This window comes from Saccoglossus kowalevskii, chromosome 8, assembly GCF_978046115.1.
Source record: "Saccoglossus kowalevskii chromosome 8, keSacKowa6.1, whole genome shotgun sequence".
In the NCBI taxonomy this organism is placed as follows: Eukaryota; Metazoa; Hemichordata; class Enteropneusta; family Harrimaniidae; genus Saccoglossus; species Saccoglossus kowalevskii.
The window spans coordinates 31,982,799-32,004,925 of record NC_140648.1 but is presented as its reverse complement, the minus strand read 5'-3'; the positions used below and the strand labels follow the sequence as shown (position 1 = coordinate 32,004,925).

Genomic DNA, 22,127 nt, shown 5'->3' with positions numbered 1-22,127 from the left:
GTGATTCTAAGCGAGAGCCCATGATCACCGAAAGTACATGGCATACAGTTAAACAGAGTTAGAACATTCACATATAATGCAGTATGTATGATAGTCGTCTATATTGAACGCATTATATATAAATTCTGATATACTTATGTTTTGGGAAAATTTACACATGATCCAGGGCTATGTGTGCTATAGTGGTGTTACAAACAAGTAAATCAATAGTAGCACGGAGGGGGATATAAGATACATCCGAGATAATCCAATTAAGAATCAAAACAAATGAAACAGAATGTTGAACATAGAGGGAGCTGGACAAATATATTTTCCTCCTTAACTCAGCAATCGATCTGACCCCAACAAAATCTTCTTCTAAGTTTTCAATAAAATTATGCATGCAAAATAAGCGAGAAATGTATAAAGATTACTAAGAAATATATATTTATCCTTATATTTTTTTTATAATTTGCATATATAACTATTATATATCGCATATTTCAAAAGAGCTTAATGAATATTCATTTTCCTGTCTCATAGTCCAACAATTGTGATTATTCTGACTTCAGGCTCTAGCAATATATTTTTTGTAATTATATTTGATTCTCATAAGACAATTATAATATTTTCACAATTAGTTCCCAACTACACGCATGCGTATTTTGAATTAAAACCTTATTCAAGTATAACATACATGTGATCCGACGTAATTTCGTAGATGGTTTATTTACGTTCAATTCGCGTTCATTTTCCTATTACTGCATCATATTGATATATAATACAATTTTTCTATCATATATTATATATATATGTTTGCATTACGGGGTCTCTACTTTGGCTACAAAATATGCATTGTTGTGAAGTATTAGTTCTTTAATTTATTTTTGGGATATAATTCTTGGCTTTTATTTTCTCAATACTGGAAATAATTTATAATGAATTATTCAGCAAATCTTGCATTTCTCACATGCGTTATCTCCATAACAATTTATAAGACGTTCTTATAAGACAATCATAAGTTTCAGTCTCTGGTTGTTTGTATGAGACATTTATAAGAAAGGTATTCAGTAAATCATTTAAATGTTGTAATCGTGTATATTTCTTATCAGAAATCCATAACCAATTTACCTCCATATACGATTCTCATAAGATCTTTCAAAAAGAAACCGTGAGGACATGCTCTGTTATTTCTGTAATATAGTATACATCCGTGTAATGCAAGTAATACATAATGTCGTTACAAATCTAGGACAATCAGTGACCCGTAAACTTTGGTCTCACCATTAACAATAACGTGATAACATCGTATCATTTTAAACGTACCCTGGTTGACCAGTTAACAACTGGACCGATTACGTACTGAGAGGCAAACCATGGAAGCTTTTAAATTGTGCGTTTGCCTTTTGTTTTGTGCACTCTGCTGCCCAACAGTTCTGTGTACGCCTCTCGATGATTACGTCATGAAAGCCGATAGTCATTATGACTACCACGTGTTGAGCGATAGGACGGTACACGTTCCCAATGGCTATACAATTTATGTGCTGAATATGACATCACAAAAGTGGTTGTCCGGTGAGTCACTTCTCTAATGTTTTACGCACTTTCCCCTTATAGCTTAAATAACCGAAACGCTCACTGTTTGCAATTAATGATGCACACTAAGGAATCGATCAATTGAGATCATGAGGCTCCATTGCCCTTTACCTGAACGGAAATTAACAGATAATCAAAAGAGCGATGCGTCGATTCATTGACTTGTTCATACTCCCGACACAGTCACGTTACGGCCTCTTGCCAACAAAAAACCTCTAAGTGCAAACAATTTGATAACTTAAACGGCGGTGGTCGCGCCGCGTCCTGCTCGACTGGGACTCATAGCGACGTACACAACGCGTGTAAAATACAGTGTTTGTTTACATAAATTCCGAACCCATGCTGCGCGACGACCATCGCCCTCTAATAATGTAACCTTCGTCGACATCATAAACGCGTGACTTCCCCGATCAGTTATGTATATATAGATGATATATTCACAGTAATTTTCTCACATCGTGTCGTACTCTTCTCATCAGAGCTAAAGGTGGATCAATCCTTATGGTCACATGACCTGTATATCACTGTACCCGATAAACTCACCATCATGGATGCTGGGTTCATCTACGTCACTGGAGGACACAACGGCGGCGTGTGAGTTTGCGCTGAAATTTATCATAACCGTGTATTAGCTGCTGCACGGTCTAGTCATGTCTGATGTATGACAATTCACAGTGGTTTCGCACCATGATGTTGTACTGCGATGCATTGTTGCCATGAGTAGCGTCCTCAAGGGACGAAACGCTTCTGTGACGTAGAAACGTGACGCCGTTCACAACATTTATATAAGAATTTACTATATACCTAATGACGGACGATTATAAAACCCAAAATCTTATATATGTAGACTACATCGTTTCACCTTTCCAAGACATGTTGACGTCACTGTTATGCTTCGTCGCTAGATGTCGCGACTATATTCATGCCAATGATTGTATCCTAATCTTATCATATCAATACTCGCACTGAGAGATAATAACCCTTATCCTTCCTAAAAGGATAAGCGCTGACATTTTCGTTTATTCTCTTTCAGTCCCGATGACCCAACTTCGAACAAAGATGTATTGATGAGTTCCATGTTTGCCCTGGGCACGGGCAGGTTGGTTTGTATTTCCTTTGTTTGCATGTGTTAACTAAACTATAATCACGAATGATCGACAATATCATAATGTTTGAAATATGAACACACAATTACATTGCTGTAAATGGTAATATTTCGGTAATTTTCTATCTTATTGACCGGGGTGATATTGGTGTAATGTACAACTGTTTACATAGCATTGGTGCATGTCTTCGCCAAATTCCGAATCAAGGAATCCGATTCTCTGTAAGTACGCCACTGTTACTACTAACACTGTGTTACGACGTCTGTTTCTGACGTCATTTGCAATGCCAATGTTATCTTTTTCCACCGATCAATGTTGAAGGTGAATGTTGACCTTTGCAATAATTTCCACAAGACGCCTCTGTCTAAATTGCGTTGATGGTGCTTTTGTTTGGTTGTGCATTCGTTCGTCATTTCGAATATAGCGTATTTCTCCCATGGACAGTATAGTTTGCTTGCTTATTAGTTGAAAATCGTTTATTATTTCAATAAACGAGGTTTGCTGTACTTAACCTGAAGTTTTACACGAATATTATATTTCTCAGGAAGATCCGCAAAATAAGACTCGTTCCGAAGACGGTATCATCGCTTATACGTGGAAGCATTATTTGAATGACCCTACCCAACCAGAGTACCTGCTTCGCCTGCCCATGACAAAGGTATGAACACAGTAGTCGCTTACAGTGGTCGACACAAGACAAATAAATGTTTATATATTCACACATGACTCATCGTGGATTCTCTTCCCAGGCTGTGGTTCGTGCCATGGATACCATCAGTGATTTTGTCAAGAAAATCAATCCAAAAACAAACGTTCAGAAGTACATGATTGCGGGTGGGTCGAAGGTAGGTTTGTAGTTTTAGAGTACTCTCCACACAGAAGGCATTTTCTTTCAAGGTTTGCGCAGAGCATGCTGGGAGCAAACGCCCTTTGTGTAAGGAGTGAGTTTGATGGCTATAGTGTGGTACACGAACTCATTATTCGTTCACTCCCTTCCTTTGGCGCTTTATAATTGGTATATTGTACGTATGATGCCTAACTATTTCAGCGTGGCTGGACGACATGGACAACGGCTGCAGTGGATAAACGTGTATTTGCCATGGCTCCTATTGTATTAGACTGTTTAAACTTTGTGAAGGTAAAGTTATTTTATAATTATATCTCGCTTTATTCAAACTCACACATTTAGAAGCTCTTAAAAGATATTCCGACCTAACTATTGAAAACTGTAGATTTTTTTTCCTTTGCGGGTAGAATTTACATCATCACTACCGATCCCTGGGTGGTTGGACGTTTGCCTTTGAAGACTATTATGATGAAGGCATCACGAAACATATAGACGACGCCCTCACTCAGAAAATGTTCGATATTGTAGATCCGTACGGTGAGAATCATATACTATTTCGAAATAATACGCATAACAACAGAACATATAATAGATCATTTTCCTTCACTGCGAGACCCTGCGTTGTGCGTGAAATCGAACGTAAACAGAATAAACAAAGGTCATAGCGTCGACAAACATCCGTGGGACAAACTCGAAAATAATCGGGAGGATATTCCATGCTTAATAATGTGCTGTACACATTTTATGATGGTCAATTTCGATGCAGTAAGAGAATTAACACGCAATAGTCTCCTGTCAAAGATCGGCCTTTCGATGTTACGAAATAAATCTTTGCGGCGCGCGTCATTCACACAACTCGCGAGATCTCGCTGTTGAAAGGGAAATCACCTAATACCACAGGGAGTTGGGCAAACATGTATTTTAATAAATTATTGAATAATAAAATGTTATATAACTTTTCTTTTACCCCCCCCCCTTCCTGGAATCGATTTCAAGTAATCATTGATCGTTGTTAATACCACTCTTTCCTATATCACAATCTTTGTTACGCGCTAATGTTATATGCAAATTTTAACACGCGATGCAGACACACCCTATTATAGTAAAAAAAATACTATAATAGGGTGTGTCTAAATAAACAGATTGTCAGACAACCTTGTCACATTGTCCCAGACGTGGAATACGGTTATTGTGTCATTATGTACTGTATGTAACATGAGCACTTTTAATTTGCATAAATACAAATAAAGATGACGTCAGAAAACAATGTATTAACGCGCTTTGTTAATATGAAATGGAATGTTAATGGTAATGGTAGTTATACAGCCGCAGATCCAATAGTATATATATCTACATTGTACTAAACGTTTCATCATAATCCCTGGTTCTATGTTTTCCCTTCAGCGTACAAAGAAAGATTAACAATGCCAAAACTAATCGTTACTGCATCTGGCGATGAGTTCTTTCTTCCCGATGATTCCCACTACTACTATGACAATATACCCGGGCCCAAGTTTCTTAAGTAGGTATAAGTGTTTAAATTTTAATATTCTGCAGAAAAAATTTACTCGGTTCCAATAATAGTAATAATAGTCAGTAGTGCAAGTATCGAGAGAAAAGGTATTTTCAAGTCTATATCGTATATGTCTGTAACATTACATTCCTCACTTTATTATATTATTTCGAAACTTTCAGGGTGACGCCCAACTCTGAGCATAGTCAAACTGGTCACTATGTCGACGACTTATTTGCCATGAGGGCATTCTTCCTCGCCGTTTATTACGTAAGTACTGCATTGGATTCCGAAATCAGAGGCTGATTTAGTTGGCCGACACTTTTCCGGATTTCTCTTACACTCGTTGCCCATAACTCAATGCGATAATGACGTCATTGTAAGGGATGCCACGCATAACAAGAAATCCTGCACCCGCGTCTGGCTCATACATGTTATCAGTATAGTGCTATTCCCGCCTTGTCCATCATAGACGTGGTTGAATACATGAATGTTGACTCTTATTTTTAGGATTACAAGTTGCCAAATATGACATGGACTCGAAGTGAGGTAGGCAATATGAGTTAAACTATATCACATGCCAGCACAATCGAAACACTCGATGGCGGTGATCATTGCGGCTGTGTGCGTTCGAATTTTTCGTAAATAAACAGCGTGTGTACGTTGTTTAGCATAGTATACCCGTTTATATCGAATACGCCATTTTAAATTTAATACAAGGGACAACAGTGAATAAGGACAGTCATGTATTCCACGAATTATCATTGTAGAAATCTCGCGTTAAAGCGCGGTAGTCGTCGCACTGCGCATGTGCGAGATATATGGATCTCATGTAAACAAAGATGGCGACTTTGACTCTTGCGCTGATCAACGAGTACGAACTGAGACGTTTCCAAGCTTTAATTAAGTAATTTTCATGTTATTGAAAGGTATTGAAGGAGTCACTGGCGGTAATCAGTGCAAGTCGCTCTCAGGTCAAACCTCATACTTGTGATTTTCATTTGAAGAGCGCATTGGATTGTGGGAAAATCAATGTTTATCAACACAAATGTGGCACATGCGCAGCGCGACGACTACCGCGCTTTAATATACCACATATATTCACGGTCGTGTGTATATGTTACAGACTGCAACCACAGGTAGTATCACTCTCGTGACTGACGTTACTCCACTCACAGTGAAATGCTTCAGAGCCAAGACATTGGGGAAAACAAGGTAGTTATTTCCTAGTGTACTGCAGATATGAGTTATCTGTCTTAAAAATGTGTGTAAACATGAAGAGAAATTATATTGATAAAAGAAATAACAAATTATAGTTTCCTCTGTCGTAACGTACAGAAGTGTTCTTTCATTTTTTAGTGAATCCGAGTTGTCAATTTTAGCGTGCATCTGGTATCTTCAAATAATATCGCTTTGTTTTACACACAGAAGAGACTTCAGACTCGTAAGGATCGATCCGGCAACTGGGCAGCCAGGACCTCAAGCGATTCCGTGGTTGCCATTCGACGTTCAAAATATGGTATGTGACATTTAATCAAGAGTTGTCCAAATCTACGCCGTACAATTGTATTATCTGCTGATATCAGAACTGGCCAGTAATAATGACTTGTATGTATCACGTGATGTGTATTATTCATGTGTATCCGCATGTTGTATACTGGATAATCTGTCATGTCTTCCGCTCCCAGGGTCAAGGTAAATACAAGGCAGAGTTTGGCAAAGAAGATGGTGTGTGGATTGGATTCTATATTCAGGTAATTATTACAAAATAAAATCCGATGTCAGTGTAATTTTCTAATTGTGCCTATTATATTGGCATCCCATATTTTAGCATGTCTAAATAAATGGTTTGATATAATATTGCAATTAATTAAAAAATGACTCTTTATCGTTAATAACGTTTATTGGCAACATTTGATATAGCTTTGGCAAGATGAAATAATGAAAAACGCCAGTGCGCGTGCACAAGAGAACTTACGAAATGTTTGCTGCTTTTTAGTATTACGATAAATCACACTCTAAACTTCCTATCAAGATTCGACATTGAACAAAATTGTTTAACATGCTCAAAGTTATCAAAAACGCTTTTTGCGATTTCTTTGAACCGGTTACCTGAAGTGCAGTTAAGACTATTTGTGAACTTCTTCAAAAGAGTATCGTGAAACTACGAACAAAAATTTGAATAGACTTCACAATTCTCACGTGAAAGCGGAATCAGTTTTTCTTTGTTCATGGTTTTACATATTTGTTTCTGAAGTGATATGAAGAAGCATTTCATTGTGTATAGGTGCATCACTGAAGACAATACAATTATTGACTTTGTGCTGATTGGCCCCTGCGTTTCTCATAGTTTTATCACTCAATGTCACAGTTTATTCTGCGACCAATGTATACTTGAGCAAGTGGAAAACAATATCAGAATGATGCATGAATATATATGCCTTCTAATTACGTGAAAATATTATAATTTTAATGATATTTATTTACACCTGGAACAATATATATATATCAAACCATCCGACAAAAGCCGGTATATAATACGTTGTTAAAATGCAATATGCTCTATTTAAATATCTCATTAACAGCAGGTTTGAAAACCTCGGATACACAGCAAAATTCAGCAAAATAAATTGATAAACCTAATTGACAGCTGTCATGGAGAGCGCTGTGTCTAATAATAAAGTTTGTATTTATTTATTTTATTTATTTGTAAATCTGGTCTATTTCTTTCATTATATTACAGGCCACGTATCCTGGTCCTAAAGACACCATCTTGGAATTCACCACTGAAGTTCATATCATTCCAGATGAGTTTCCATTCGCGGATTGCAAAGGAGAAGGTTGCTATGGCATCCTCGTTTAACTGGCAATCTATATAGTTCAAGGCCATCGGCCCATAAAATGTATATACATAAACATTCTTAAATTACAAAAAATCAGCAATATCGCTTTTAAGTTTCAATGTGTGATAAGCATAGACTGCCAAACTTTTAATTATATTGGTTTCTTGTGAAGTTAATGATTCTACAAATTTATGAAAAGATGGAGGGTGGAAATAATATTTTGGAAGATACAATTGACGAAATTCAGAATAAAATGGGCATACTAAAAGGAAGTGGTATTCGTTTTCAATTTTATTTGTATCACAGACTTTACAAAGCCGCTGATCTCTCTCAAGAGTTCCCCTGTCAGTTTCGATGCGCAGACTATGCGAAGAGCAACGAAAATATGCTAAGGTGTTTCTGTGGGAGTTCATAGTGACCGAAGTAATATATTTTTCCCGCTGTAGCTCTGTTTTAAATTCGCGAAATGTCACGAGTTTCTCAAACGTACATATGTCACTTAGCCAGTTATGCTGCAAGTAACATTTACATCTAACAGTAAATGTTTCCATAAACGTGCTTGTATTGTTAACTTCCTGACTGTACCAAAAATGTTGCATATTACAAATAAACAACAAATTCTTTATATCAGTGATCCATGTATGCTTATTTCTAACTCCAGACTCTTCTATACTGTAAAGCATATCATAACATTTACGGGGATATCTATAATGGGGCATGTAAATAAATTTTGACCAATATTTTGCACATCGTTTCGCGGTATACAGAAAAATGGGATACCTCCCACACTCACCTAATAAACAACTGTTTTAGGATTTTTGTGAGACATCAAAGTAATACCTACAAGCAAGAAACTTGATTCGTTCGAGCCAATCATACTGTCGAAACCCCCAGAATTCATAATGGCAAACATGGCCTTTTTGGTATGTTGTGCTAAAGCCTTTGTTGCTGTCGACCATAGAAGTCGACAATATAATACAACCCCAGGATGTTTATATTAGAAAACTGCCTCGCTTTCTTCACCTTTATAAAACCATTTTTCATTCAACACAACTTTTGTTTTTCCTTATTCACTTTCATTTTCCACCTGTCACAGTAACTACTTAATATTTTAAGAGATCTTTGCAACCCGATCACCGTATCTGAAAACATTGCAACATCATCTGCAAAAGTTCGACTGGGTCGGGGATAGCTATATGCCATGATCATTGGGTTGCCGAACGCCTACATGATAGTCAAAATGATATTTAAAAATGGGGCAAAGGTAGGAAAAGAGTTTATAAAGAATTCGCCAATCAGCTCGTCGGGGTCTGCAGATTTACCATTTTTAATACTAGTAATGCTATGCCTAATTTCGTCAGCTGTGATAGGCCCATTTATAAGATATCCCAATCAATTTCCATAGTGCTAGATTGAAATTCGTCAACTAATTTAAGTAGATCTTAAAACTCGTCTGCAAGAGCAAAGTTATACCATTTAGCAGGTGTGATATGCATATTTGGTTTGGCAGAGAAAGGGTTATTTAGTCGTTTAAATGACGACCAAAACAGATTTGTATCTGCGCATATCAAATTTGACTTGATTTGATCTATGTGTTGGCGTTTTTTGTCCCGACAAACACACTTAAACCTTTTACTCAATAAGTGGTATTCATGTAAATGAGTTGGGTTATTGGTATCACGAAAATGGTGGTTGTTCTGTACATGTGTTTGAAATTTACTTTTTCATACCACATTTATCAGCTACAGATCGAATCAAGTCTTCAATTATATTAACAGATACATCTGTATCGAGATTTATATTTTCAGAAATCGGGTTTAACCTATTTTGTATTTCCTCGGTATGTAATTTGCTCATGAATGAATAAGAACGTGTAGGCAGCCATACATACTTAGTTAGTTGACCCTTTTGCATACAATTTGCATTAATATCAAATTGTTTATGTACAGACCCTTGTATACTAACTACAATTGGGAGATGATCATACTCTGTACGAAAATAAGGAAATCAGCGATATCAGTAAATAAAGGTGTCGACACAAGAACATAGTCAACAAGGCTTACCCCGTTACTTGAGATACATGTAAAGTCACTAACACCTGCATCGCTGCCTACTCTACCATTCAACATATGCAAATTGTGTGAGCAGCACAGAGATAACAAAGTACGACCAACATTGTTAGAAATGTTATCTTTTGTTGCTCGTGGAATGTTGAAGGTGTCTTCAATATAAGAAAATTCATTTATAATATAATCTATATTATCATTTATGATAAGATCGTGCTCATTTCCCGTACGGACATTAAAATCACCGTTTACAATCAAATTTGCGTCATCAAACTTAGATAAAATGGTGATCAAAGAATTTTCAATTACTGTAATTCAATTCCATTTCGTGATTCAAGATTACCATAGAGTGTTGCATTTTGGGGAGGTATATAAACATTACAATAGATGACATCTTTATCAAAACCAAATAATTCTTTCTGGAAAAGGAAAAATAAGCAATCATGTAGGTCAGTTTTAATACATTTTACATGGTGAATCAAATTATTGCTAATTAGTGTTAAGACACCTCCAGAAAATCGGCCAAATACTGACCTTCGCGGTCTAACACGACTGTACACTTTAAACCCATGAAAAAAATCAGAGAACTGGTCGACAGATTCAGCCCAGTGTTCTGTTAAATAAATAACATCATTTGATAGTAGAAAGTTTATTAATTCAGGAAAATGAAGTTTTTATTTTAATCCTCTGATATTCCAAAAAATAAAGTTTATTCTCATCGGGCCTTGGCCGGGACCTATTCGGCAATATTGTCGACCAGCACATTTTCTCCAGTGTTCAAGGCTTGTTGTTTGTGTTGAAGACGTGTTCGAGGGCGAGTAGGTGGTCGTTGGTTTTCTTTTCTTTGGATCTGATTTGATGACCGCGTTTTATAATAATCCTGAGCAATAAACAATTTACCTCTTTTAAAATATCCCCTTTTCCCATCTGACTTCAATTTGATCAGTATTTCATTTTGGTGCCTCGTCAAATCATTCCCAATTCCAATTCCCAGCTCTTTTAGCACTGAACGGTTAGTAAGTACAGGTAACTTATCATCTGAATGGTGAAATTTCACAATAATTGGACGTGTACGGCCCTGAATCGGAGTGTTCGGCACTCTATGTGCACGGACAATATCCCGTTTAACCCATACTTTTTCAGTGATATGTTCATTTAATAGATTTAATACTTTGATCTTACAGTCTTCGAACGACTCGCCGTCTGCTTCAGCGATCCCATACAGTTTTACGTTATCTCTTAGAGAGAATGACTCATGTCTATCAGCATCGGCATCTAAAATATCTATACGATTGATTATTTCGTCTAGCTTTATGTTTATCACTGTACAGTCAAGATCTTGAATATTACGATTTTCGGAAATTTCTCCAACTTCATCCTTCAATATATTCACAGACGTTTCCAATTTAGACACCCGGTCATCTAACCGTGCACATTATTTTTTTTTGTATTATATCTTGAATGTGTTCCTGTCGAATTTCATAACCACTTCGTTTAATTTCAGCAAGAAGGTCACCTTTCATGTTTTGAATGGCCTTGATGATGTCTTCACCGGCACACTGTAGAAAACGTGCAATAAATGGCTGCTGTTCCACATCTTCACAAATACCTAACACAGTTCTGAATGACAAATTCATTTGAAATTCTAATGTCATTTCATTAATGAATACACTTGTTACGTAATGTCAACTCACACAATAGAATGGCTTCAAGTTCAAGGGCAAACTCATGTACTCGTAACATATTTCGTCCGAACTTCGGGTGTCGATTTTACCAGTAGTTTCTAGATAATACTTGATATGAGTCAAACATACATCAAATCGTTCGTTGGAGTCCATCCTGTATGTGGCGTGTAGACGTCTCCACACGAAACAGATGGAAAAACGACCCGACAGCAGCTCTCCATGCCACAAATTACCTGGCAATAGTCTTTGTAGAAGCGGGTTTATTACTTACAGTGTAATAAATTGAAAGTTGGAGGAGTTAACCTGCGTATACGAGAGAAATATAAGTTTATAGAAAGCATGTGCATATGCAGCCACAGTGTTCAGTTGTTTCGTTGCTTGACGCCCTTAGACCAGACCCTACAATCAATATTGCTCAGTGAAATTTCCAAAAGAAATCCAATGCGGTCACCGTTTTTTATTTTTGGTGAAATTAATGAAGCACATATTTCTTTTACAAAATAAATAAGAAACTTGGTTTTTTACTGCTAATAAATTACTTTATGCTAAACGCAGTAAACGGGGTCGGGGATGATTCTTATATAATTCATGAACCAATTTAAATAAACCAAGGGGGAAAATATACATCTTTGGAAAGCTTTGATGTCTGTATAAAGTCATCCTTTATGTATGTGTCTCGCAGAAGTGACACAGTCACCGGATTTTTGCAGAATGTCATCCCACGCCCTCAAATACATTTTGAAATTTACAACTACGAAATTCGTTGTTTTACAGACCTGGTCACACAATAAAAAGCGCTACTATGTACTCAACGAACTGTGATTTGTAAGTTAAAAATGCCCACTGGGGTACATATGAAATGTGGCCACACCAACAAATATTACGCTGTTTTTTTTATCTATAAACCTACGCTTTCTCGCTAACTTCTCCAGGTTGACTTATTTTTTGCATTAATATAAACACTGCAAAATGTAAAAATCGTTATACATGAAACGAGTTGTTATTTTATTGGTGCTCATTTTTGGTTTGTAATTGTTCTTTGGCGAAAATATAATGTGCGTTGCAATACGCCACCTATCTCTAAAAACAAATACGGAACGACGGAACTGTACTTCAAATAATAAGGAATACATTTTCTGTATACTATGTAAGTTTCTATATAAATCATGTGATCACCAATATCAGGTGATATAAGCATTTAATGATAGGCTCATATTCGCCACTGCCGATTCACACTGGACAAAAAAGGGACTTCACTTCCCTTTCATTAAACATATCAAGTAAATCACGCTGGATGACCGAGTCCCGCGTGACCTTGAAACACGGAAGAATAAGCAACCCCTAACGTTAGGTATATACAGTGAATACCGTGGATGTGTTATGCGTAAAAATCCACAAACGACGTAAGTGTTCATTAATATTCAATAATATTTACAGGTAAAATCAACTCCGTGAAATGTACACGATTACACCAAGACCTTGTTTACACTCTCTGTTTTGCTATACAAGAAATCCACAACAGGAAGTGTTTTTTATTCTTCGGACTGGGTAATTTAGAGTGACGCGGCACACTTCTTCATTTGAGTGGGTTCATATACTGGCACCATCCAGTGTATATCGGGGCGTTCGTCACATCAGACAACATTGAGGACTTTGATACATGTGTAACTAAACTCTTGCAAACTTTGAGCTGAGATTTTCGCGTTAGGAGTGGGTCTATCGATTTGATAATCGCTGTTGCTGTCTGATGTTGAACATTAACCTATTTGTTCATTCAGTCGAGTGTTGATCGGATTGACTAGGACCGAAATCACCTAGACGAAAGAGAACTGTATTTACCACGTTCCTGTAAACCCTGTGGCATCGCAAACTTCTACCATGCAAACGTCCCTGCTTCTCATGGTTGCTTGCGTAGCCCTGGTTCCGCGTTGCCTCGGAACTCCGCTGGATGACTACGTGAACCGGCCCGATTCGCATTACGCTTACCAAGTATTAACTGATCAGACAAAACACGTAGAAAATGGTTACACGGTGTACATACTGAATATGACGTCACAAAAGTGGTTGACAGGTAAACGAAATTTGTATATTTTCTACGTTAAAAAGAAAACAATTAACCGTGGTTCTATGTAACACATGTGACCTGTCTACTGTATTACACCTACTGTATGCATTTTGGGGGCGTTCCTGGTACTGCTAAAGCTAGATAAATCAAATCAATTGAGTAAAGATAGTCCACCTTTACAATGCATTTAATATTATATTACTTAATTTAGTTTTGTCGTCGCCTACCTAATATATCTATATATAATGACATTGTTTACTATGAACTATGCTTTTCACCATTTGTTTCATATTTTGCATATTACCTGAAATGTAAAAAAAATAACAAAAGTGATAAAAAGCGGGAATGATAATGGCTCAACTCTCGAAGCAGTCACAACCTCTAAGATGTGTATTGCGAGCGATAGACTGACTTCAATCAGCTGATTTATCATAACCTACAATAAACTTAAATATAGATCAATGCCATTGTGAATACCATCGTTGTTTACATATACGTATCATGTGACAACTCTAGTGAGAAATCTATTGATAAGGGTGAGACTGATAAATAGATAGATGTATTTGTAAACATATTAGGATCGGAGATATAGCCGCCAGTAGTGAAATATTATACCGTGATACGTAAAACACGCATACACGTTTAGTTATGTAACTATTCTTAATGTGGTGTTTATAATTCACAGACAGTTTTTGGTCACTTGCCATTTCTGGATTTGTTAGGGATTTTGACAGCAATGTGCCAGAGTGCGTCACACTACTCTGTAACCATTTATGTGTCTCTTGCAGAATCAATTAAAAATATCTCGCAATGTACATGAGAAAACAAATAAGTGTAAGTCACCCGCAACGATAACATTATGTTGACAGGACAAGTTGTAATACTATGTTTTATTCTTTTCCAGAGAAAGATTCCGATCGTTCCATTTGGTGGCATTACATGGCAATCACCGTGCCTGATAAATTGACTATTACAGACACCTCGTTTATGTACATCACTGGTGGCAGTAACACTGACGGGTAACATTATTCGAATGACATAATCATATATCCCGTGTTCGCATGGTAGACGCGCCGACTGAATGCAATACTTAGATTGTGCTTAGCCATAAATCTTAATAAATATGTTATTTAGAGTTATAGCATAAATGTAAAAAATAAAAGCTGAACTTCTCGCTCTTTGCAGACCTCCAGATCCGCTTGGTGATGAGGAAGTATTAATGACGTCACTCTTTGCTTTGGGAACCGGAAGGTAGTTATTCGTTTCCGGCGATTTGTAAATTCTATTAGTGATTAGCTGATGAATATGAATGTGGTCCTGCTTAATATGAATATGTGAATGTGTTCCTATTGAAAATTTAAATATATTTTAGTTTTAAGTTTATAAAACTTACAGGGTTGACCTGGAATTGATGTTTTATCTTTCAGTATCGGCGCCATTTTGAAACAGGTTCCAAATGAGCACATACGGTTTTACGTAAGTTGATATTCATATATCGTGATGTATACTTATATTGTGACATGGTATTCAGTGGGACAGTGGCCATTGTAATATCTAGGCATGGGTTTGACTGATACTATGTTTCTCACGCACATTTGGAGACAAAAATACCTTTAGAAAACTTCGTCTAATGATTCCCGTTCAAATTTCACATTCATTTAATTAATACCAGAAGCACATTTTGAATAAAATTTTCAACGTACTGGAACCCTTAACAAACTCTTAATATGATTTTCGGACCTCCTAAGTCAATCGTTGATTTGTACTAGTGATGGGTGTTATCTAGCGCTATCAGATATTGACGTATTCATTTATAGCTGTTACATTTAGTACAATTTGTGCAATACACCCTTTTCCGTTCACTTCGAGGTCCCGCGTGATGTGAGAAATCGAACAAAGTTTATAGCGCCGCAGTGACGTTGGATTCGACAAACGCGAATATATCTAGAGGTATTTTCACGCTTAATAATGTGCTGTACACATTTGATGATCAATTTCTATGAAGTAAGGATATCTCAATGCAATATTCCTCTGTCAGTGATCGCCATTTCGAAATTGAGCTATAAAAAGAAATTCAAAATTAAATCGTTTGATTTTTTTGCGACAGACGCTCGGTCCGCGCTTTCACGCAATATGTGAGATCTCGAAGTGAACGGGCCCTCATCTACTACCGCATCTGATATTCATATTTGACAACTGACTTGTTACAGGGTGACCCAAACAATAAAAGTAGAACAGAAGACGGGATTATTGCTTATACATGGAAACATTTCATACAATATCCCACGCAACCAGACTGGCTGTTACGTAATCCGATGACAAAGGTGAGGTCACCGTCACATCTCCATCACTTCTGTTCTGCTGTATATTTCTCTTCCCAGAGATACCTCCCGGTAAAGTGATTGAAAATACCATAATGAAAACAATTATTTTAATGCTGAATACATTCTTGGTTCTTAAAATCATGATTATTGTTCACATTTCAAAATTTGTGATTCCAAAAGCCTGAGACACAGTTCTCAAGAAACAGAAATTTACATCAACATTTACATCAACTCTGTCTGCTCTATACGGAAATTAATCAGGTCATAATGTTCACAGGCGGCAGTTCGTGCTATGGATACTATAACAGACTTCGCTAAGAAAGTGAGCCCTCAGACAAATATCAACAAATTTATGGTAGCAGGAGCATCTAAGGTATGACGTAAATTGTCTATTGATATTTGTACTTGTGAAGTATGCAAATATTGCAGTTTATACGAATTTGTTCAAATTGTCATTAGATAATGTTACTACGTGTACACTTCTATTTGCAGCGTGGATGGACCACGTGGACTACAGCCGCTGTTGATAAGAGAGTCATTGCGTGCGCCCCCATCGTCATGGATGAGCTGAATATGGTCAAGGTTTCAAAATAAAACTGTTTTCAATCTTTTCACATACATCAACCCAGTTGTTTTAGACACCATACACATATTACTAGTTTAAAGGGCGGTAGTCGTCGCGCCACGCATGCGCGAGATATATGGGTCTCATATAAACAAAGATGGCGACTTTGACTGTTGCGCAGATCAACAAGTACAAACTGAGATGTTACCTAGCTTTAATTAGGTTTTTTTAGGTGATTGGAAGGTATCGCCTAGGTCAAACCTCATACTTGTGATTTGGCTTAGAAGAGCGCATTGGATTGTTGGAAAATCAGTGTTTATCAACACAAACGTCGTAAATGCGCAGCGCGACGACTGCCGCCCTTTAATTGAGAGCTTACCGCCAACTAACGATTTGAGAGATTATCCCATAATCCAAGCGATGTTTCACTATATAGGTCACTATTAATCATGTGGTTACGGCGCTACTGTTATATCATTCATTAACAAATAATGAAAACTTCACAAACATAAGTCATATTCAGTGACAAGTTCAAATATTGCGTGCGAGCAATTCTCAGTAACAAGGCAATGTCCATTCAACCAATCACATCTACGGTCAGTAACTTTTCAGTAGTTCCATAATATTAGCATGGTTGCTATGCGTTAATGGACGTGCGTAAGGATGGAACGCTGAATAGATCCGCGGTTGTCGTGAGGTGACTCCGCATCCCTTGACGGTCAGCTGATTTGATCTTGTTATCAGCAGCCCATACAGAAATTAACATTCCACGTTGTTCTGTTTATTATTTAAATACCCATGTAATGTATCACAATGCATTCTTCTTCAGAATCTGCATCATCACTTCCGGGCTTATGGGGGATGGACGTTTGCGTTCAGCGATTACTACGAAGAAGACGTCACCAAAAACTTAGATCATCCAAACACACAGGGGATTGCAGACATCGTCGACCCACTAAGTACGGTATACTTTTAATGAACTGTGATGTCTTAGATTGTTAGTTTTAGGGTCACGTAGTAATTGTGCACGAGTACGTCGTCATAGCAACTGTTGTTCAATGGCCAGGCGAATAACATTCTTTAAAATGGTATTCTATAACTCTACAACTCTACCGCTATTGAGAAAGTTGTAGTCGCTTGACCAGAGTTATATTTCATATAAACGATCTGCTGACGTCATCGGATATAATGTCACGTGGCACAGAAACCCGCGATTTACATATTGAACGCATAAATCTCGAAACCCTATTTGCTATTAGCTTCACAAACTTGAATATGTAAATTTAATTTACTTGCTCAGCCTATAAGGATCGATTGACCATGCCGAAAATGATTATATCTACCGGCGGAGACGAGTTCTTCCTTCCAGACGACTCTCACTATTATTACGACCAGATGGAGGGTATCACATATCTTAGGTTTGTACATTATTAGTCTTATATATCGTACATTTTATATATTATTGTTCATAATTGTCTATAGTGAGTACCTGTGTTTTCTTACAGAATTACTCCAAACGCGGAACATTCTTTAATTCTACACTACGCCCAAACAGTTCTAAACTTGAGGTCTTTTTTTCTCAGTGTCGTTGAGGTAAGTATCGTTGTTCAGTTGAACTTGAATCTAATCATGGAAATCTTCATACTTCACGTAGATGCCTTACCTAATTCATGATTCAGTTTTAATGAATCTAGGAAAGTAATTTATACAAATTGGTTAAATTCAGTGATCAGAAATTCAACCGATTTATTTGAACGTGTCATATGGTAAATATGTCATGTGAATAATTGATTCAGTTCCTTTTTTTTCATGGAGAAAATATTTGCTTTGTTTATAATGCGTATTGTCACATAGATTGTCATGTACGCTGCTACGGTGTTCTGCGACCAATGAGTAATACACACTCATACTATTAAACCATAATATGTCCTTACTTTACAGAACCGAAAGATGCCCAAAATGACCTGGACACGAAATGAGGTATAAGTTTGTACATTATTATTTATACATTATAATGAGGAAAGCTTCGATTAGACCATTCTCCGTTCGCGAGATCTCGCGTTATGCGTGAAATCGAACGTAAACACAGGACAAACAAAGGTCATAGCATCGTAGTGGCGACAAACATCGCGTGGGATTCGACAAACGCGAATGTATTTTGGGGACATTTCCATGCTTAATAATGTGCTGTACACATTTGATGATGGTCAATTTCGATGAATTAAGGGTATTAAAACGCAATATTTCCCTGTCAAAATCGTCTTTTCGATGTGAGCTACGAAATAAAGTAATTCGAGTTTAAAATCGCTCGCTTTTTGCTGCAGACATTCGATGCGCGTCTTTCACGCAACCGCGAGATCTCGTAGTTGAACGGAAAATCACCTATTGAATATGGTAATCTTATTCGCGCTGTGTGTTTATTAATACATGTTTAACAATGTCTATTGAATTAATCTGCAGACCGCTACCCATGGAGTTATTACAATGAATACTGATACGACACCCGCTGCTGTCAAATGCTTCAAAGCCCGTACCTTGGATGACAAGAGGTATGGTTTAAATACAGTTGGCATGGAACACACCTGAAATTAACATCTGTTGCGCCCTCTCTAGTTATAATTTTGCGATGTTTTTGTTGTTACTCTGTAGACGTGATTTCCGCTTATTGGTAGCTGATTCGCAGACTGGTGAACCAATACCCCATCCTGTTATCTGGCTGTCTTTCCCAGTGAAGAAGTTGGTGAGTTAGTCATGTACAAATCAAAGGGTTTAGGCACCAACAACAACACCACCACCACCACCAACATCAACAACAATAACAGCAACAACAACAACAACAACAACAACAACACAACAACAACATGGTATCTTATTAACAATATATTTTTTGTTCTCAGAATAACGGTGAATACAGGTGTGAGTTTCCTAAACCAGAGAGTGGATGGATAGCCTTTTTCATACAGGTATGTATTGTCCAGCTTCATTAATATATATCGAAAACTTAACGAACGCTGTGTTTGCAGAGCACGCAATAATACTGTAAAATACTTTATTTTAACTGGAATTCAATTTCACTGAAAAGGTTTTTGGGTGTTTTTAATGGAAATTATTTTCTCTGATTTTTGAAAAGTTGAATGTAAAACATAAGAAAAAAGGTACTAGTATATTCGCTGGATTTTATTTTCACTGAATCATTCTTTCAGCAAAAATTAATTCCAAGCGAAAATAAAGTATTTCACAGTATTCATTTGAGGAAATATTGTTTTAGTTAATTCACATGCAATTTGAATTTCTGGTACGCACTAATAAATTAACGATAGATCATAATCTAGTTTGTATACCAACCTGTAATTTATTTATTTGTTCGTTGGTTTGTTTGTTTGTTTGTTTTATACTCTTAATTAACAGGCTACCTTTCCCGGTCCACGTGACACTGTATTGGAAATAACGACAGAGGTGAATATTGTTCCCGATGTATTTCCGTTTCCGCCATGCGAAGGAGAAACCTGTTATGGAACTTTGGTTTAAATAACGCAAACTATGTTACACAGTTATTTAGTTACAAAAAGATTAATTAGAAGTGGAGGTTTTTTTATGAAGACTTGTTGTGGAAAACAGAATATCTCAGAATAGAAATAACCGTTCTTTGACCAAACAGGCTACTTTGAGTACACTTGTACGATTGAACGATAATGGCACCCACGTGACACACGGTTATTTTTAAATCTATAATTATGGAATGTGTTTACATGTAAATACATATTTGCTTACATTTCGCATTTATTGAAATATGTTTGTACAACATACTTATACATGTTTTATATCTTCCAGATAAATTAAATGTTTGAAAAAATAAATGCATTTTGTCGTTAGAGAATAATTATTACATGTGAGACATTATTGTCTTCTCTCTTCGTCCCAGGATTTTTACACGATGAACAATAGCAATGAATAAGTTCTGACACTTATTGCGTATTATAGTTTTAACGCAATTTATGTAATAAAGTAATAACGTAAGTTGGGTCCGATTCGAAGAGGTGCGGTCCCGGGAGCAACATAAAGAAGTGTACATATGTACAGTTTTGTGTATCTGTTAGATCGATATGCTCGTACGATATCTCTTGTGTTTAGCCTTTGTAAGTTCGTCGTTCTTTGATCCCGTCAATTTTATATCCCCTTATCATGACACGAAGGTCAGACAACACAACTAGGACACGTTAGTCACACCATTGTTATTGTATCGGTAATATGACAGCTAATGTAAACGTACAAGACACACGGTATTGCTGTAAAGATAAAAATAGGGCTGCTGTTTTGAGCTGATTAGTGCTTTATTGGAGTATTTTCCAGCGTTTTTGGACGATTACGTCAACAAACCATATTCTCATTATAATATGATGTGTTGGATTTCCAACACGTGGTGAAAAGCAGACACACGTTATTAATGGTCAGTGTGACGTCACAGAAATGGCTCTCATGGAAGGTCGAACAAACTATGAAAGATGGTCAAACCGAGATTAGCGTTTGTCTGCAAACAGTACATAAGTCGATAAGGTTATTGACGACTTTGCACATTTTCTGCTCAGTCATTCTTTAAGAAACAAAAACTACAAGTCAAATTGCCATTAGAACGCAAACTGTAGTGTGATTTGGTGTTATTTTAGTTTGTATCGACAATTCAATAGCGTGAAACTCGTGTACGAATAAACGAAGGAGGACAATTTTCAACATACTCAACGTGGAGGGCGAACGATTTCATACTCGAAGCGTTGTCAATAATATAAACCCTTGCATAGATGGTCTAGGCATGTTCTAGTAAGTCTGTATATGAGACTAAATAATTGTTAGGTTAAAATATGTATGTTTTTTTAGTATTTAGACGATGGCGTGAATCGCTCTATGAGCCGTCACCACGCAGCCTTCATGTACATTTCCAATTTGAAAAAACGAAAAATTTGGGTGATTATACTGGAAAGACATTTTGATATACATAGCCAACTAATTATCGCCTTCAACTAAATTAAAATACTTTATTTTAGTTGGACTTAATTTTCACTGAAAAGACTTTTTGTGTGAATTTTATGGAGTTTATTTTCACTAACTTTTGATCGTGAGCTGAATGTCAAATTTAGGAGAAGAAAGTATATTCGCTGAATTTAATTTCATCTAGGATAGAATATAAACCTCCATATCTTCACCATATTTTGGAATCAGTGACGAAAAACACAAGTGAGAAACGCGATTATCGACGTTTAATATATAGATGTGAAACTGTCTACCCTGCGATTGTTAGCAATTTATTTTCTGTCATTTTATATGAACATTGTTGTCTCTTTTTCAAGTGACAAATCAGCCACTGATTTTCCCGATAAGTAATAGACAAGTTTCAAGTTATAGCGTCATCAGTCGGTTTCCTGCGAGAATGGGCGTTGATTTTTAACTCCCTGTTTTCTCCGGTTCGCAGCGTTCTGGAGTGCATGATTCACGTCGTTACATTAGGGTGCCGAAAGTGACGTGGCAGTAGTGACCCGTGGCAAT

At 36.8% G+C, this 22,127-nt stretch overlaps 2 protein-coding genes across 2 annotated transcripts; both read left to right on the top strand.

Annotated features, from left to right (window-relative positions):
- The first annotated feature begins 1,355 nt into the window (after nt 1-1,355).
- LOC100372054 (autocrine proliferation repressor protein A-like) lies at nt 1,356-8,156 on the top strand. The gene is made up of 15 exons (XM_078009533.2): nt 1,356-1,554; nt 2,055-2,169; nt 2,609-2,674; nt 2,854-2,902; nt 3,226-3,339; nt 3,431-3,526; nt 3,730-3,819; nt 3,936-4,065; nt 4,933-5,050; nt 5,224-5,311; nt 5,552-5,590; nt 6,168-6,256; nt 6,470-6,560; nt 6,730-6,795; nt 7,785-8,156. Exons 1-15 carry the CDS (start codon nt 1,356-1,358, stop codon nt 7,902-7,904), a joined length of 1,470 nt encoding a protein of 489 aa, XP_077865659.2. The 3' UTR covers nt 7,905-8,156.
- Nucleotides 8,157-12,972: 4,816 nt separating this feature from the next.
- Nucleotides 12,973-20,446, top strand: LOC102804220 (autocrine proliferation repressor protein A-like). The gene is made up of 16 exons (XM_085502996.1): nt 12,973-13,038; nt 13,414-13,706; nt 14,605-14,719; nt 14,886-14,951; nt 15,128-15,176; nt 15,911-16,024; nt 16,302-16,397; nt 16,517-16,606; nt 17,419-17,548; nt 17,890-18,007; nt 18,095-18,182; nt 18,531-18,569; nt 19,050-19,138; nt 19,239-19,329; nt 19,487-19,552; nt 19,998-20,446. The coding sequence occupies exons 2-16, from the start codon at nt 13,514-13,516 to the stop codon at nt 20,115-20,117; spliced, it is 1,464 nt and encodes a 487-aa protein (XP_085359122.1). The 5' UTR covers nt 12,973-13,038; nt 13,414-13,513; the 3' UTR covers nt 20,118-20,446.
- Nucleotides 20,447-22,127: the final 1,681 nt, after the last annotated feature.

Excerpts from the sequence above, each read along its gene's own strand:
- LOC100372054 (XM_078009533.2), top strand. The coding sequence starts at position 1,356 with ATGGAAGCTTTTAAATTGTGCGTTTGCCTTTTGTTTTGTGCACTCTGC. Across the intron at positions 2,675-2,853 it reads TTTGCCCTGGGCACGGGCAG|CATTGGTGCATGTCTTCGCC; the intron begins GTTGGTTTGTAT and ends CTGTTTACATAG. Across the intron at positions 6,561-6,729 it reads CATTCGACGTTCAAAATATG|GGTCAAGGTAAATACAAGGC; the intron begins GTATGTGACATT and ends TTCCGCTCCCAG.
- LOC102804220 (XM_085502996.1), top strand. The coding sequence starts at position 13,514 with ATGCAAACGTCCCTGCTTCTCATGGTTGCTTGCGTAGCCCTGGTTCCG. Across the intron at positions 16,398-16,516 it reads TGGTAGCAGGAGCATCTAAG|CGTGGATGGACCACGTGGAC; the intron begins GTATGACGTAAA and ends TTCTATTTGCAG. Across the intron at positions 18,183-18,530 it reads TTTTTCTCAGTGTCGTTGAG|AACCGAAAGATGCCCAAAAT; the intron begins GTAAGTATCGTT and ends CTTACTTTACAG.